At 38.1% G+C, this 19,785-nt stretch overlaps 1 protein-coding gene across 4 annotated transcripts in view; it reads left to right on the top strand.

Moving 5' to 3' along the window:
- Window positions 1-19,785, top strand: part of disp1.L (dispatched RND transporter family member 1 L homeolog) — a 99,944-nt gene that overhangs the window by 41,416 nt on the left and 38,743 nt on the right. For 3 of the 4 annotated variants that reach the window (XM_018262636.2, XM_018262637.2, XM_041562562.1), the window contains one exon: window positions 2,479-2,984. In XM_018262636.2, the coding sequence (XP_018118125.1) occupies window positions 2,509-2,984 (476 nt within the window). In that variant the 5' untranslated portion in view covers window positions 2,479-2,508. Of the gene's footprint in view, window positions 1-2,478; window positions 2,985-19,785 lie in introns of those variants that run through there. The other variant, XM_041562563.1, reaches the window with a different exon arrangement.

Below are 19,785 nucleotides of genomic sequence, written 5' to 3' on the forward strand. Positions count from 1 at the left end.
CCATGCCGTTAGTGGCATATCGGGGAAAGATCCGCTCGTTTGGTGATGTCGCCAAACGAGCAGATCTTTGAGTCTATGGCCACCTTTAGTTTTCCGAAGTCACTTGAGCAAAGAAGAGATCATCTGTGTTTTCTGTCTTCTGTCTTAAAGTTTCATAGAATAACCTTTCCACGAGGATGCACCAATCTAAATAAATTGCACAGGAAAGCACAAATGTTAGCCTTACAGATTCTCGACATTTTTCTTGCAACGAAGAACTCCTTACGTTGAACCCAATAGTAAATATTGACCAGTTGGTAACAGGCAGTTTTTGGTATTAATCCTCCCCCATCCTCTAGGGAACTACTGTGTTTTCTTTCTTTCAGTCGCTATTAGACTCCATAGGATAACAGGTGGTGCCTGATGTTTGGGATGGGCTTTGTAGATCGCTCTCTAACAATCTATCAGGCAGGCAGTTTTCCATGGAATGTGGCCTTTGCTCAGATGCTTTGAGTGTTTCTTCATTTGGAATTTACTTGTACTTGTTTAAAAGACTTCTGAATCCTACAGTGTTATTGGACTGAATAACCGTCCAGTCTTTAAAGGGGTTGTTCACCCTTGAGTTAACTTTTAGTATGATGTAGAGCAGGGGTCCCCAACCTTTTTCACCCTTGAGCAACATCCAGATGTAAAAAGAGTTGGGGAGCAACACTAGCATTATAAAAGTTCCTGGGTGGTGCCACATAAGGGATGTGATTGGCTATTGGTAGCCCCTATGTGGACTGGCACCCTACTGGAGGTTCTGTTTGGCAGTACATCTGGTTTTTATACAACCAAACACCTGCTTTGAGGCCACTGGGAGCAACATCCAAGGGGTTGGGGAGCAACATATGTTACTCACGAGCTACTGATTGGGGATCACTGATGTAGAGACTAATATTCTGAGACAATTTACAATTGGTTTTCATTTTTTATTATTTGTGCTTTTTGAGTTATTTAGCTTTTTATTCAACAGCATGCCAGTCTGCAATTTCAAAAAATTTGGTTGCTAGAGTCCAAATTACCCTAGCAGCCATACACTGATTTGAAGAAGAGACTGGAATATGAATAGCATATTAGAAAAAAATGAGTAATAAAAAGTAGCAATAACCATAAATGTGTAGCCTTACAGAGCATTCGCTTTTTGATGGGGTCAGTGACCCCCATTTGAAATAAAAAGGCAAATAGAATAGAATTGGCCATTCTATAACATACTAAAAGTTAACTTAAAGCGATACTGACAGGTTCCTATAAAAATCATGGGAAAATGTCAGTATCAAGTAGTAGCTGCACCCGGAATAGTTCCCCTCAAAGCCGCCCCCCAGCCCACGAACCTTTGTGCAGCCGACCCTCTGACACAACTGATCTTCTGCGTTGTAATTAGCCTATGGAAGGATTGCGCCACCCCAGCCCAGCGTCACTGAAACAGCACAGAAGATCTTTTAGCGATTGAGGAGGGTCGGGGCAGATCAGGTTTGCGGGGCTGGGGGGCGGCTTTCAGGGGAACTATTCCGAGTGCAGCAACTACTTGATACTGACATTTTCCTATGATTTTTATAGGAACGTGTCAGTATCGCTTTAAAGGGGACCTGTCACCCAAAAAAAATATTCAGAATCCAATTTTATCACATTAGTGATAGCAAAATGAACTTTAATTACACTATATAAATTATTTTAATCTTGTTTCCATCAATCTGGGTATTAATAATTATAACAAGCAGGCAGGAGCCATTTTGTGGACAGTGCTATTAAGACAAGCCTTGTATCATCTCAGAATCTTGTTTGTGCATCAGAATGGGGGACCTGATGTCCATCCCCATGTCCTGGCTACACAATTAAATGGTGAAGAGAACGGGGGAATGTGGGGAGAGCAGTGACATCCAGGAAGTGCTGAATGGAAAGTGAAAGTAATTGTCTGCCCCGCCTCTATGCCTAAGACATAGAAGAGGGGCAGACAATATTTGATTGACAGCTGAGATTTTTAAATGAGCTTACAACAGCTATGAATGATTTAATAAAAAATAGAAATTGGATTTCATGTTTAATTTGAAAAGGACTTTTATTATACAGATTTTTGTGTCTGGGTGACAGGTCCACTTTAAGGCTGAACCACCCCTTTAATGTAAGGTATAATGGCGTAACTTATGCAAATGTTTATGAAAGCTCCTAAACTGTTTGGGAATTTGGCACCCGGCTTTATGGCACATGTTTCAATAATCGTGCCTTTGTGTTTAATTATCCCTAATAATTTCCTGTGCTAAAGTCGATGACTTCATCTGAATGTATTTAAGAAAGGTCTCGAATTAGTTAATCACAATCAATTTTTGTTGAAGGAATTGTACTCAAATATGTGCAGTAGTTAACGTTTTAGAAATGTAAATCTCCTATGTACCCATGAAATATTATGCCTACGTTTCTAGTTTTTAGTAGTTTAATATAATATTTTTTTTTCTATCTTAGACCTCTCTATGTTTGCTACAAATTGGGAGAATGGCATTGAACAACAGAAACTGTGAATTTTTGGCTCTTAGTAATGGCAACATCCCATCCAAATCCCTGCCCACAGCCAACAATGGAGAGCAGCAGCACCCTTCCACCGACGAAGGAAGACTTAAAGTGAGTCCCAATGGATGCCTTTCACACAACGGGGTGGACAAACCTTGTTCTTTGTTTCTAGACAACCAAAGAATTTCCCAGTGCTGCCAGCCCTGCTCATACCATCATTCTTTACACAACCATAACAACCCACAAGACTGTGTTCCACGGACGGGCGGAACGGCTAATTCTGCACTGAATTCTGGCTGCCTACAGCCACGCACAGAGTTCTCCACAGACTCAGGTTGCCAAAACCATCCACCCATATATCACCCTGCCTGTTGTCTTCAACCCTCACAATCATTCTGCCTTCATCATTGGCGTGATCATTTTCAGCATCAGCAAGTGCCACACCATTTAGTAAATTTAAGGTTAGTGACATCTTTGTACACACATTTTGTTGGTACTCTTCTACCACCTAAAGGGATACTGTCATAGGAAAACATGATTTTTTTCAAAACGCATCAGTTAATAGTGCTGCTCCAGCAGAATTCTGCACTGAAATCCATTTTTCAAAAGAGCAAACAGATTTTTTTATATTCAATTTTGAAATCTGACATGGGGCTAGACATATTGTCAGTTTCTCAGCTGCCCCAAGTCATGTGACTTGTGCTCTGGTAAACTTCAGGCACTCTGCTGTACTGCAAGTTGGAGTGATATCACCCCCCTCCCCCCCCCCAGCCCAGCAACCTGACAAAAGAACAATAGGAAGGTAACCAGATAACAGCTCCCTAACACAAGATAACCGCTCCCTGGCAGATCTAAGAACAACACTCAATAGTAAAAGCCAAGTCCCACTGAGAATGATTCAGTTACATTGAGTAGGAGAAACAACAGTCTGCTAGAAAGCAGTTCCATCCTAAAATGCAGGCACAAGTCACATGACTGGAGGCAGCTGGGTAACTGACAATATGTCTAGCCCTATGTCAGATTTTAAAATTGATTATAAAAAAAATCTGTTTGCTCTTTTGAGAATTGGATTGCAGTGCAGAAGTCTGCTGTAGCAGCACTATTAACTGATGTGTTTTGAAGAAAACATGTTTTCCCATGACCGTATCCCTTTAAATATACATTTTCAGTGGAAATGTGAATACATAGGGACATATTAAGGTTTGAGTTGTGTTTACCATGAAAAAATGTGAGTTTTCAAGCTTATTTTTGAGTCAAAAATACATTTTTTTTCCGAAAAAACACCATCTAAAACCTGTCAAGGCAGAGGTCCCTTGAACCATTTGAAGACTAAAATACCCTTCATGATGTTCGTTTTTTTTGGAGGGTTTCGCTCCAAAACTCGATCAATTTTTTTAAGCTTTTTCTGGCCGTAAACTTGATCGTTTCATGTTAACTCCAAACTCGTTGATTTTCTCATTTCGACTTGTGTCTTTAACTCGAAATTATTCGAGTTGTGAGTTCATTCAAGGTCTAAAAAAAGCTCACGTAACTCTAAAATGCGACCTTTGATAAATAACTCCCATAGTAACAAAGTTGAAATTCATGAGAGAAACCGGATTAGAACGATGGGAATAGCCGCCGACGGAATGAGGACTGCATCAACTCGATTCTCAATCACAGGGAAAATTCAAACCTGCCCAATCAATATCTGGACAATTTTTGGCCATATATCGGCCGGGGAGTCCCATTGGAACGCCCCATACGCGAGCAGATAAGCTGCCGAAGCAACAATTACCTACCAGGTTGCTGCTGTTTGATAACTAAAATAATGCGCCGATCTGAGCTAATCCAGTAGGCCCTCGGGCCAGTGATTAGATGCATCAAGGGCCCATGTACATTTCATCCTCTGCATACTGTACATCCATAGATATTGATTGAGGTGGAAATAATTTTGGGTACAACGTTTCGGGGGGGGGGGAACACCCACCCTTCATCAGCTGATGAAGGGTGGGTGTTCCCCCCGAAACGTTGATGTTTGGTGGCTGAATAAAAGGGGATAATCCCCGACTGCACTAATCGGTGTGTGTGCGGATCCGTTTTCTTTTACTCTTTCATCAAAAGACTGCAACTACCTAAAGATTTCATATACGTTTTCTAAATTAAGCACAACAAGAACAGGGCCTAAAATAATAATGATCTGATTGTTATGCGGTATGAATATTTGATGAACACTTCAAATGCTTCGTTTCCATCCAACCGCAGTGTTGTCATGTTTAAATTTTAAAATGGAACATTTTGTCACCAATCACTCGGCACAGCAACCAGTAACAGTGATACACGTTATCCAGAAAGCTCAGAATTACGCAATGCCCATTATTAATGAAATAATCCAAATGTTTAAAAATTCTTTCCTTTTCCTTTGTCATTATAAAAAATTGTAATGGTAAAAAAAAAAAATGTTTTGCCTAATAAAAGAAAACAATTCTAAACAATAAAAATATGGTTGAAAAAAAAAAAGAAAACATAATTCTAAGCAACATTGCAATATACATTTATTACAAAATTTCTATGGTTTAAAGTTATTGGTATATGTATAGAAAGCACCTTTGTTCACCTTTGAGTTAACTATTACAGGTATAGAACCTTTTATCCAGAATGCTAGGGACATGGGGTCTTCTGGATAACAGATCTTTCCATAATTTGAATCTTTATACCTTAAGTCTACTAGAAAATCCTTTAAACATTAAATAAACCCAATAGACTGATTTTGCTTCCAATAAGGATTAATTATATCTTAGTTGGACTCAAGTACAAGGTACTGTTTTATTATTACAGAGAAAAAGGAAATATTTTTTTAAAATGTGGATTGTTTGGATAAAATTCTTTAATTTAGAGATTTCTGGATAACGGGTTCAAGGATAACAGATCCCATACCTGTAGTATGATGTAGAGAGTATTATTCTGAGACCATTTGCAATTGTTTTATATTTATTATTATTTTGCTTTTTGAGTTATTTAGCTTTTTATTCAGCAGCTCTCCATTTTGGAATTTCAGCAGTCTGGTTATTTTATTTCTGAAACACGTGGATTAAAGAAAAAAGATTTACGTCATACATTTAAATTTTTTTTTTATACATTTATATTTTTCAAATAAGAGGTTCATTACTTTGAAGCAGAGCACCTACACACGCTTGTTGTTCATTGTGTTCATTAACTGGAAAGCATATACAGGTATGGGACCTGTTATCCACAATGCTCGGGACCTGAGGTTTTCCGGATAATGGATCTTTCCGTAATTTGGATCTTAATACCTGTAGTCTACTAAAAATCATATAAACATTAAATAAACCCAATAGGCTGGTTTTGCTTCCAGTAAGGATTAATTATATCTTAGTTGGGATCAAGTACAATGTACTGTTTTATTATTACAGAGAAAAGGGAAATCAGGTTTAAAAATGTGGATAATTTGGATAAAATGAAGTCTATGGGAGACGGCCATTTCGTAATTCGGAGCTTTCTCGATAACTGGTTTCTGGATGACGGATCCCATACCTGTAGTCCTTGGTGGTAATTTAAATAATGAAAACTCAAATATCTCTCCATTTTTGTCTTCAGCCCAAACTAGTCCAAATACAGTCAGAGCAACCTTAGGTGTCACCTACTGTCATTAATCACTTTTAAAGGAAACCTTTGTAAATATCATCTCAAACATTTTACTTGGCCAATGAAGAGTCGGGGGCTTTTTGAACGCCAAAATTTGCTTTGTAGAAAGTCTTTTATTTTGCTCTCCCCCGGGATCAATGCTGTAACTCCCCGTTCCTGTAGGCACAAAGCAATTTGTATTGCTTAAAACTATTTAAAGCTTTCAGAGTCCAATGTTTGTCTGTTGACTCTACCACAATAGCAAGTGAATTAGCCGTTTACTACGATGAAAAGATTTTAAAAGGATTAGTCGAAACATCTATTATAAAGAGTTTTATTTTATGGTCTTCACTTTGAAACGGGGCTGTTTCTTCTTGTACATGAGAATGTTTCTTTCTTTCCCTTTGAGTTCTAAGCAGGTTCCACAATGAATCGGTAGATATAAACCTCACTATTTGTACCGTTATGCTTTCTGAAATATGACCGACTCCTTTGTCTTCCTACATAGTATTTTATTTATAATCTTGTTTTACAACATTATGCTTAGAGGTAGTAATGATTGTCAGGGTCAAAAAATCCTCAATCGTTTTACCTGCATAAGGAAGGGAAGAGGGGCTAGAAGTAGGGATGCACCCAATCCAGGATTCGGTTATGGATTTGGCCAGGATTCAGCCTTTTTCAGCAGGATTTGGATTCGGCCGAATCCTTCTGCCCAGCCGAACGAATCCTAATTTGCATGTGCAAATTAGGGGCGGGAAAACATTTTTTGCTTCCTTGTTTTGTTTGGATTCGGCCAAATCTATTGCAAAGGATTCGGGTGTTTGGCCGAATCCAGAAAAGTGGATTCAGTGCATCCATATCTAGAAGTCACTGACAGTTTGCACTGGAGTGGTTCACCTTTAAAAACTTCTAGTATGTTATAGAATGGACAATTCTAAACAATGTTCAATTGGTCTTCATTGTTTATTTTTTATAGTTTTTGAATGATTTGCCTTTTTCTAGCTTTCAAAAGGGGGTCACTGACCCCACAAAAAATATATGCTCTTTAAGGCTACACATGTATTGTTATTGTTAATTATATTAATTATCTTTCTATTCAGGCCCTTTCCTATTCATATCCCAGTCTCTTGCTCAAATCAGTGCACAGTTTCTAGGGTAAGTTGGACCCTGGTGACCAGATTGCTGAAACTGCAAACTGGAGAGTTCCTCCATTAAAAAAAACAAATAACTCAAAAACCACAAATAATAAAAACTGAAAACCAATTGCAAATTGTCTCAGAATATCACTCTCTACATCATACAAGTCTGTTCTACTGCTGTGCAGTTTTGCGCTTATTACCACATGCAAAAGTGCTGATGGTGGTTGTAAGACGAACCTTTTACTGTTTTATTCACTCATATATGGCTCAATCAACAGATCTAGATTGACCAAATGTCACAACCGTTGATTATAAATTTCACTTTTAAGTTTTAATTTACCTTACTGCAGGGGTCCCCAACCTTTTTTACTTGTGAGCCACATTTAAATGTAAAAAAAGAGTTGGAGAGCAACACAAGCACGAAAAGGTCCATGAGGATGTCAAATAAGGGCTGTGATTGGCTGTTGGCAGCCCCTATATGGACTGGTAGCCTACAGGTGGCTCTGTTTGGCAGTACACCTGTTTATTTATGCAACAAAACTTCAGGAATTCAAAAATAATCACCTGCTTTGATACAACTGGGAGCAACATCCAAGGGGTTGGTGAGCAACATGTTGCGAGCTACTGGTTGGGGATCACTGCCTTACTGTATAATGTGACCCATTTGTGGCCAGTAGAGGTAGTTAGGATTTTGCCCACAAAAAAAAAACACCTCACACAAGCTACAGTTCTTTTTTTTTTTTTTTTAATTTAATGCTTTAACAGTTAAAAAAATAGGTAAAGTGAGGAAGAAGAGTAAAGATATAAAGAGTACATAGCTAACTAAGGCATTGCAAGTCATATCAATTTATACGGATTGAACCAAGTGTCCCATATTGCGTTGAACTTAGCTGGGCATCCCCTAGACAAGTAAAATAACTAAACAAACACATCATTGCTTCCTAAATGCTGGAGCCATTGTAGATTTCCAGGTCCATAAAATAGCTTTTTTCACTTAAAACAACATCTGGAGATGGCATAACTGTTGGTATGATGATAGTCCCAAATCTTCCAGCACTCCATGTAAGCATACCTTTGGGCGCTGAACATTAGGGACAGCCAGACTCTCATTAATATACTTTAACACAGCAGACCTAAATTGTTTAATTACTGGGAATTCCCAAAAAACACGAAGGAAGGTGCCGACCGCAAGATTACATTTGGGACATGTGTCTGATACTTAGGGGTACAATTACCAGCCTGTACGGTGTTAGGTAGGCTCGGTTAATGAATTTAATTTGAATAAACCTGTCCCTAACAGTCATTGTAATATCTGGGACTTGCTTTAAGGCATCTACCCACATTTCTTCCTCCAGGTCTGCCATTTTCCTTTTATCCTGGCCAGCGGATCAGGATTGCCCTGCCATAACAGGGTATAGAACCATTAGAGAGGTTTTTTTTAAATCTCGCCTATGCAGGTAAACTTCCAGGGTGGTTTCGGATCTTTGCAGGGGTCGAGCCAATCTACATTTTTTTTTATAAACGATGCCCTTATATTCCAGTTTACATTTACTTGCATATTACAAAAGCAGTGCAAAACATGGCAGCGCATGCAAACTGAAGCCAATCGTATTGATTGATAGCAGAACTAATGAGATAATTTGTTTGTGTTGAAAATGTCGAGGTATCTGAGCCAACCCTGTTTCAGTAAGCCTTTTCTTTGTTTGCATTGTGTCACCCCATACAGGATTCCCAGGGTAATTATAAATGATTCATTGTTCAGAGAATCAGAGCAAATGGTAGATTCCCCGTTATCTAATTAAATTGTGCAGGAAAAACAGTGACAGATTGCTTGCTGGGGGGGAAAAGGTACTTTTAATGACATTCATTCTTATGCCTGTTGATAAATAGTTTTGTTAAAATATTGATGAGATATATATATATATATATAATTAGGGATGCACCGAATCCACTATTTTGGATTCGGCCGAACCCCCGAATCCTTTGTGAAAGATTCGGCCGAAAACCGAACCGAACCCTAATTTGCATATGCAAATTAGGGATGGGAAGGGGAAAATTATTTTATTTCCTTGTTTTGTGACAAAAAGTCCCACGATTTTCCTCCCCACCCCTAATTTGCATATGCAGGATTCGGGTTCGCCTGCTGAAAAAGGCCAAATCCTGGATTCGGTGCATCCCTACTATATATATATATATATATATATATATATATATATATATAGATTATTTGGCAAAAAAAATGGGGCCATATGGATCAGACTAAACTTCCAGCATGGGTGTTCTTTTAATGAGATGCTGCCTTTTCATTCAATTTGTATTTTTATCAACCAATAAGAAAACCAGAATATCCATATGGTATAATACAGAGATTCTGCAGATATCACCCTGGTCAGGATCGAACCCAGTACTGCACTACCTATTGCTGTGAGATAGCAGAACTAAGTTCATATCTATCCAAGCGCTGCATCCCTACCTTAATTACAGTCTAACTTTCTGCGTTATGTCAGTACAGGTATGGGACCTGGGGTATTCCGGATAATGGATCTTTCCATAATTTGGATCTTTAAGTCTACTAGAAAATTATTAAATAAACCCAATAGGCTTTCAATAAGGATTAATTATATATATATATATATATATATATATATATATATATATATATATATATATATATATAACATATATTTGTAATCAAGTACAAGCTACTGTTTTATTACTACAGTGAAAAAGTAAATCGTTTTTAAAAAATTGGATTATTTGATTACAATTGAGTCTATGGGAGACGGCCTTCCCGAAATTTGGAGCTTTCTGGATAACGGGTTTCTGGATAACGGATCCCATACCTGTAAATTGGTGTAGGAGTAATGCATACCCTGCCTAGTACTTGTAACATTAGAGTATTTCCTTTAATTGTGAGATTAAGCATGAACAAGATTGTGAGCAACTTGATGAATAATAAAGATACATTAAAACGTTGAAAGCTTGTTTCCTGAGTCGTATACTCTTAATGGAAATTATCATTGGTAATTACTTCTATCTGAAAATTCCGTGTACGCTCTGCGGAAGATGATCTCAGACTCCTGGAACTGAGTAATGCTGAGTAAATAAGAGGCCTGCCCTTCGTCAGCCCGCAGCCTTCATTAGGATTTCGATAAACGTGGTTTATAGACTTTAATGTGAAAGACGCCTAATAAAGAGAAAAAAACATTTCTTATCGTGAATTATGAGCAAATCTCCACATTGCAAACTCCTCCGTGTTGATTTTTATGGCTTGTTTTCAACAAATGACTCATGTAGTCCTTCTAAAGAGCCTTTTTATTGTCCGGCTGAACACTTCAAAAGCTTTTATTTGACTTCCAAAACAGCGTCCGCTTCCCCAATGAAATCAAAGCATCTTCAAAGTGACAAGTTCCCCTGTATGTACTCAGAGACATTGACAGGAGGCTGGGAAGGTGACACAAAGCAAACGTCCGTGCCAGAAATGCCTTTGGCTTTTGTCCCATTTCTGTGTTTTCTTGGTGCAGTTGCAAGTCATTCAATTACTACAGTCTGACTACCTGAGGTGGCTGCTTAAAGGAAAACTATACCCCCAAACAATGTAGGTCTCTATAAAAAGATATTGCCTAAAACAGCTCATATGTAAAACCCTGCTTCATGTAAATAAACCATTTTCGTAATAATATACTTTTCTAGTAGTATGTGCCATTGGGTAATCATAAATAGAAAATTGCCATTTTAAAAAATAAGGGCCACGCCCTGGGATCGTAGGATTCACGGTGCACACAAACAAACATACATGTTAGGTCACATGAGCCAATTAACAGACAGAGTTCTGTATTTTGCTTCCACACTTCTTCCTGTTACAGTTAGAGCTGCAGTATTTCTGGTCAGGTGATCTCTGAGGCAGCACACAGACAATCATGAAATGGTGGTTCAAGGCAACAGATGTAAAAGGGCAATGTTTACTTACATACATATATATATATATATATATATATATATATATATATATATATATATATATATATATATATATATATATATATATATATATATACACTGTATATATTCCAGTTTGGTAAGATGCTTTAATATGCTACTTAATATTATATAAAATATTTGTTGCTTAAGTATTCGTTTGGGCGGTATAGTTTTCCTTTAACAGTCTTTCATTTAAATATTGCTCATTAAAGGACCAGTAACATCAAAAAACTTTTAAAGAAAATTCATTCATATATATCAAAAAAAAAAAAAACCCACCAAGACAAATTAAATAAATCTCAGTCTTTATTAAGCAATAACTTACCGAAACTTCGCTTGCGCTCCTCTTCTGAAATCAAATGGGCAATCCATCGTCCGGTGCTCGATTTTTCTGCCCTGCCTTCCTTATAGGAGATAGCCAGGGAAGAGAAATCGAGCGCCGCACAATGGATCATCGCCGTGTCGCCTTTTCTGAAGAGGAGCGGAAGTGGTGTAGAGAGTGATATTCTGAGACAATTTGCTATTGGGTTTTTTATTTATTATTATTTGTAGTTTTTGAGTTATTTAGCTTTTTATTCAGCAGCTCTCCAGTTTGCAGTTTCAGTAATCTGGTTGCCCTAGCAACCATGCACTAATTTCAATAAGAGACTGGAGAATGAACAGGAGAGGCCTGAAAAGAAAGATGAGTAATAAAAAGAAGCAATGACAATAAATGTGTAGTCTTACAGGGCATTCGTTTTTAGATGGGGGTCAGTGACCCCCATTTGAAAGCTGGAAAGGATAAAAAGAAAAAGGCAATTAACGCAAAAAGTATAACATACAAATAATGTAGACCAATTGCAACGTAGCTAGGAGTTGGGCGTTCTATAACATACTAAGTCCGAATTGATCTCAATATTTTCTGCTACAAACCCCGATCAAATCCGCTCGGGTTTTTTACACTTATTTATTATTAAATTTTCCCGAAAATTTGCTTAGCTGTAAAGATCTGATATTTTTTTTCAGATTTTTTTTTAACAGATTTTCACGACTTTTTCTGAATTTTCACCCGAAACCTCAGAAAACGTTGTGGTATTGCATGAAACCCAGCGCACATCGAAAAATCTTTGGGACTTCTCCCATTGACTTTAATGTAACCTCGACAGGTCTGAGATGCCGGATTTTCAGATTCAGACTTTTCCATCCTCGGGGTTTAATAAATTCCAAAAAATTCGTGATTTTTTTAAAAGTTCGATTTTATTAAAAAAAAAATTTTCATGATTTTTACATTCGAAATTTAGTAAATAACCCCCTAAAAGATACCTCAAAGGTGAACCACCCCTCTAAGTTAAACTTTGACTAAGATCAACTTTGGTTGGGCTCCAAGGCCAAGATAAGGTGGGCAACTGTTGTCCTTGCCAATTAAATTGCTTCCAATAAGGAGTAATTATATCTTAGTTGGGATCAAGTACAAGCTACTGTTTTGTTTTTACACAGAAAAGGGAAATTATTTTTAAAAATGTGGCTTATTTGGATAAAATTAAGTCTATGGGAAACGGCTTTTGCGTAACTCGAAGCTTTCTGGATAACTGGTTTCTGGATAACGAATCCCATACCTGTACTGATTTTAGGAAAGACATATTGGTGTAAGTTTGTTTTTCATAGTTTTATGCATTGACATATGTTTGACGTCTTTAGCCCTCTTTGAAATAGAAGCCTCTTACCCTCTTCCCAACCCCCTCCCTTCCCAATGGCTATGAAAAATGGTAGCCTGACTACTACTACTGATTGCTTCTGAACAAGGGATCTCTCAGACATAGGAGTGTCCTTGTTTCACTCAGCAGGAACATTTTTGTTTTTAGAACTTAGAACCGATCTGTATTTTCTGCCATTAAGTTGGAGCAATCCGTCATTCTGACTTAAACTAATGTGAACAAAGCCGTTTGCTAATAAAGTGTGCGGCTGGAGCAGGAGTGAAATTTAAGCTGCAGTTCTACCTTAACATCTGGGATCTGTTATGCTCCGCAATAGGCTGTTATAAAAAGACCATTCTGGTTTGCTATGTACAGTTAAGTGAAGTGGGGACATTTGTCAGTTTTGGACTGTTTGGAAGAAAAATAAATACAACCCTGCCTTTAACTGGATAATAGCTAATAAGTGATATCCCAATCAGATTTTCCTTATACCTACCTGCACCCATTCACCCATTCTCCCAATCAGATTTTCCTTATACCTGCCTGCACCCATTCACCTATTCTCCCAATCAGATTTTCCTTATACCTGCACCCATTCACCCATTCTCCCAATCAGATTTTCCTTATACATATAAGGTATTCTCCCAAAATTAAAATGGAGCTTGGTGAGGAACCCATGCTGTTAAACAAGTGCACAGGGTTTGAAACCACTGCAAACTAGGACACCTCACTTTTGGGGGATGTTTATCAGCACTGACCAAATTTGCCCATGGGCAGTAACCAGTGGCAACCAACCATATTGTTGCATTCATTGTTCCTGCAGCTGGCTGAAAAAAAATCCAATGGCTGATTGGTTGCTATGGGTTACTGCACATGGGCAGATTTGCCCAGTGTTGATAAATGAGCCCCTATATAATATTGTGTGCAGCTTAAATGGAGCATTGGTACTTTCTTTTTGGAAAAAACCCATAAGTTTGTTAATAGCCTGTGCAGAGATACCATAAGAATCGCTGTGTAATAAACGAGTATCACTCGTGTATTATAAGGGATAATGTACCCCCTACTGTAAATAAGGATATTAGAAGTCACTGAGGGGTTCTGTGCCCATATAAAGGCACAAGGCCGCAGGCTGAGTTATACAGGGAACTCTGAGTATCACTTATGTATTATAAGGGATGATGTACCCCCTACTGTAAATGATAAGGATATTAGAAGTAACTGAGGGGTTGTTCTGTGACCATATAAAGGCACAAGGCTGCAGGCTGAGTTATACAGGGAACTCTGAGTATCACTCATTTATTATAAGTGATAATGTACCCCCTACTGTAAATGATAAGGATATTAGAAGTCACTGAGGGGTTCTGTGACCATATAAAGGCACAAGGCTGCAGGCTGAGTTATACAGGGAACTCTGAGTATCAGTCATGTATTATAAGGGATAATGTACCCCCTACTGTAAATGATAAGGATATTAGAAGTCACTGAGGGGTTCTGTGACCATATAAAGGCACAAGGCTGCAGGCTGAGTTATACAGGGAACTCTGAGTATCAGTCATGTATTATAAGGGATAATGTACCCCCTACTGTAAATGATAAGGATATTAGAAGTCACTGAGGGGTTCTGTGACCATATAAAGGCACAAGGCTGCAGGCTGAGTTATACAGGGAACGCTGAGTATCACTCATGTATTATAAGGGATAATGTACCCCCTACTGTAAATGATAAGGATATTAAAAGTCACTGAGGGGTTCTGTGACCATATAAAGGCACAAGGCTGTAGGCTGAGTTATACAGGGAACTCTGAGTATCACTCATGTATTATAAGGGATAATGTACCCCCTACTGTAAATGATAAGGATATTAAAAGTCACTGAGGGGTTCTGTGACCATATAAAGGCACAAGGCTGCAGGCTGGGTTATGCAGGGAGGTTTGAATATCACTCGTACTATTAGAGATAATGTATCCCTTTTGTAAATTTATAAGGATATTAGCAACCACTGAAATATTTCAAAATTACGTTTTACCGTTTTTTGGTGTTTTTTAAATATAAATTATATTTATGGTTAAGGTCTCGGTGTAAATTCCTGTTGTTGGAGGAAGAAGCCTGTTGGTGCATGAAATAGAGGTTGGCAAGAATGGGGGTCCCATCTCCTCCTCCTGAGCAGTTTTTGTTACACAAAAGCAAAGCCGTGTTCCCATACTTGTTAACAGGTGCAGGGAATGGAAGCCCTGAGAATTCCCCAGTGTCGGGGACGACGCATCGTTATGCGAGATGCTGAAATCTGGGTTTATGTGAAGTGTTCGCAGCTCATAAAAATGTGTGAGATGTCGCAATGCAATTTTTTTCAGATGAGGTACTGGAGACTTGGCATCGCTCTCTGTGATGTAATGCCTGCTTCACCGCCATAGGGTCCTTGCTACCAATTTATTCTCTTGCACTTACCAGAGCCCCAGTATTAGCAATATGGCACATGAATTATTAAATTCATATTTTATGGGGAAAAGCCACCAATTCTGGAAACATTTGCTAGATGTGGCAGGTACTGTTTTTTGGTTTTTTTTCCACAGCTTTACTGTGACTGTGTAGTGTTTATTAGCCCCGCAGAACAGTAAAATGATTCAGCGTCCCCTCGCAGAGATGTCCGAAGAGTGAGAATTTGATCTTACAGACATGACTGCAGCTTTAGTCTGTATGTGACGTAATTGGGCCTGGCGTTTTATTGCAAGGCTGCAGTGGAACCTTTCTTTACGCTCTTAATGATGTGTTGTTTTTCTTTTCCACATTAATTGCAGGTGGCTAGTGAAGATTAATGATGGCTTCAGCATCAAGATCCTAATCACGGGCCAAAATGATTATTTTGGTTATAAAACATGAAGCCTATCGATTTGCATGAAAGCAAACTGGTTTTAGTGGGTATTAATGTCCCCGGCTCTCAGACCTGTAGCAATGTGATCATTACTTAAAGGGATACTGTCATGGGAAAAAAAAATTTTTTCAAAATGAATCAGTTAATAGTGCTGCTCCAGCAGAATTCTGCACTGAAATCCATTTCTCAAAAGAGCAAACAGATTTTTTTATATTTAATTTTGAAATCTGACATTGGGCTAGACATATTGTCAGTTTCCCAGCTGCCCCCAGTCATGTGACTTGTGCTCTGATAAACTTCAATAACTCTTTACTGCTGTACTGCAAGTTAGAGTGATATCACCCCCTCCCTTTACCCCCCCCCCCCAGCAGCCGAACAAAAGAACAATGGGAAGGTAACCAGATAGCAGCTCCATAACACAAGATAACAGCTGCCTGGTATATCTAAGAACAACACTCAATAGTAAAAATCCATGTCTCACTGAGACACATTCAGTTACATTGAGAACGAAAAACAGCAGCCTGCCAGAAAGCATTTCTCTCCTAAAGTGCAGGCACAAGTTACATGACCTGGGGCAGCTGGGAAATTGACAAAATGTCTAGCCCCATGTCAGATTTCAAAATTGAATATAAAAAAAATCTGTTTGCTCTTTTGAGAAATGGATTTCAGTGCAGAATTCTGCTGGAGCAGCACTATTAACTGATTCATTTTGAAAAAAAAAATTTTTCCCATGACGGTATCCCTTTAAAGGGGGCGGTTCGCCTTTAAAGGCGGTGTTTCACCTTTAAACAACTAGTTGTTTTCAGATAGATCACCAGAAATAACGACTTTTTCCAATGACTTTCTATGTGTGACCGTTTTTCTAATATTGAAGTGTCAAGTGTCTTTTTTTTCCACCTTCTGAAGCAGCTCTGGGACAGGTGTCGCCGACCCCGTAAACTGTTCTAAATGGATACATTTCTTATTTTTGTCCCTGCTGAGCAGAATCTCTGGGTTTCATTACAGGCAGCTGTTAGAATTGATACAATAGTTGCTAATACGCCAGAGATGCTGCTGAGAAATGGATCAACTAAATGTTGCAAAATTGTAACAGTTCAGAATCTGCACCTGAATTACTGAGCTGTCAGACTCAAACACCAGAGACACAAACATTCAACTTTAATCTTAGAATTTGGAAAAACAATAAAAAATAAATAATAAGAAATTGAAAAAGGTCTTTATTGCTGGGGAACAATCTGAAAACAACTGAACTGAAAAAAGTGTAAGCAACTTTTCAGTTGGTCTTTATTTTTTATATGACTGTGAAGATTTTCATTCATCCAGGTCATGGTAAATCTAGTATAGGGAAATCTAAAAACAAGTGGACTTGCTGAGTAATCAATGAAATTTTTTATAGTTTGTAAGTTATTTGCCTTCTTTTTCTCACTTTCTTCACCTTTCAAACGGGGGTCACTGACCCCATCTAGTAAACAAATGCTCTGTAAGGCTACAAATTTATTGTTATTGCTCATTTTTATTACTCATTTTTCTATTCAGACCTCTCCTATTCATATTTCAGTCTCTTATTCAAATCAATGCATGGCTACTAGGGTAATTTAGACCATAGCAACCAGATGAAACTGCAAACTGGAGAGCTGCTGAATAAAAAGCTAAATAACTCAAAACACCCAAAAATTAAAAAATTAAAACCAATTGCACATTGTCAAATATCCCTCTTTACATTATACTAAAAGTTAAATCAGAGGTGAACAATCCATTTACAACATCATCTTGTTATACTTTCTCATACCTCCCAACATTTTGAAAATAGAAAGAGGGATAAAAAGTGCCCGCAGTGAAAATTTTTGACCATGCCCATTTTATGGCCACACTCTCTAATTTCCATGTCCATTTTACAAAATTTGGCAGATTATGGAAAGTTTGAGCACATTTCTGGGGGTTTTGGGGTCAGGTTATGTGTTATTACAGTTGTGTAATAAAGGTGAATTTGCCCTTTAAGCTGCAATTAAGGTGCAAGTCAGTTTCCGTGAGACCTGCTTATCTTACATTGTTACAATTGTTTCTTTGCTTATCTTAAATTGTTAAAAAAAATATCTAAATGCACCTACCACATATTCTGGGCTCTCTGCCAAAAGCCAATTAAGTTTTAGAAACATAGGGGTATTTATCAAACTAAGATATAATTAATCCTTATTGCAACCAAAACCAGTTAGAGATCAGCATAGTCCGCTACAGGGAAATACCGCCTCTCTCCATTAATTCCTATGGGATTTTAAGAGTATTCATCAATAGGTGAAAGTTTACTCTTCGATAAATACGCCTTTAAAAATCCATAGAAATGAATGGAGAGTGGCGGAATTTCATTCTAGTGGACTGTGGTGATCTCTAACTGGTTTTGGTTCCAATAAGGATTAATTATATCTTGGTTGGGATAAAGTACAAGGTACCATTTTATTATAACGGGGGAAAAAATTTAAATTTGGGTTATTGGGATAAAATAGTCTATCAGACACAACCTTTCCATAATTCAGAGTTTTCTGGATAACTGATTTCCGGATTAAAAGATCCCATTGGAAGCAAAACCAGCCTATTGGGGTTCTTTTATGTTTACATGATTTTCTAGTAGAAAAGACCCATTGTCTGGAAAACCCCAGGTCCTGAGCATTCTGGAGAACAGGTCCCATATCTTAATCTCCATTTTTTTTAGTTGCCAATTTTTTTTGGGGGGTTTGCATCTCCTTTATGTGCTTCAGACATCAAAAGTAACAATTCCGTAGCAACATAGCACAGGCTATGTAACTAAACATTGTTACCAAGATCATAGAATGTGGGAAATGTAACTGTACAGTGTGGCTTTGTACAGAGCACGGAGCAGCACGTAGATGGGAGGTTGGAGCACACACACGTCTTTTCCTCCCCCAATATTCATGGATCACGTTAAATAGGATTCAATTCTTTCTGTGCTCTTTATTCTGCAATTTCTGCACCCCGGGGAGCCCCTGATTTGCACTGTTTACTAACACCGGGACTTATAGATGTTGTCAAAATGCAACTGATTTTAAGCAATGGATATACAATGTCGGCATTCTAGACTAAAGATGTCTTTCTCCAAAGTCTGTGCTTAGAGGCATGGATTCTGCAACAATCCACTAATATTGTATGTGACTACAGATTGTTACAGCTTGGATGCTGTAAGTCTCTGTACCTCCCAACTGTCCCGTTTTTAGAGGGACAGTCCCTCTTTTGACAGCTCAACCCGCAGTCCCTCGTTTGTACTGGGAAGTCCCGATTTTCTCTGCACTGAGCAGGCAGGGGGTTCTACTGTATGTTACTATGTAACTATCATTGACGTCTGTATGGATCATCGGCAGTAAAACATGTGAATCACATAGCCATTAGAAAATGCATGAAAATACATGTCTGGTTCTTATTTGATTCAAATGTTTTATCAATGGAAATTCAAGCTGGCACAAATAAAATGGCATCTTTGGATGTTTTTGGTGCTGGTGAAGATGAAGCAAAGGTGACAAAAAGTGCTGTGTGCCATTACACTAATGGACAAGGAAATATAGAATAACTAAGATTTTCTGTAAGATTTTCTGTACTGCACATACGCTCACCAAGATCACTGTATGCAGGTATGAGATTCATTATCTGGAAACCCGTTCTCCAGAAAGCTCTGAGTTACTGAAAGCCTGTCTCCCATAGACTCCATTTTATCCAAATAATCCAAATTTTTAAATATGATTTCCTTTTTTCTCTGTAATAATAAAACCGTAGCTTGTACTTGACCCAAACTAAGATGAAATTAATCCTTATTGGAGGCAAAACCAGCCTATTGGGTTTATTTAATGTTTACATGATTTTCTAGTTGACTTCTAGAAGATCCAAATTATGGAAAGATCCATTATCTGGAAAACCCCAGGTCCCGAACATTCTGGATAACAGGTCATATGCCTGTAGAAGCAATAAAGCC

This window comes from Xenopus laevis, chromosome 5L (genome assembly GCF_017654675.1).
Source record: "Xenopus laevis strain J_2021 chromosome 5L, Xenopus_laevis_v10.1, whole genome shotgun sequence".
Classification (NCBI taxonomy): domain Eukaryota; kingdom Metazoa; phylum Chordata; class Amphibia; order Anura; family Pipidae; genus Xenopus; species Xenopus laevis.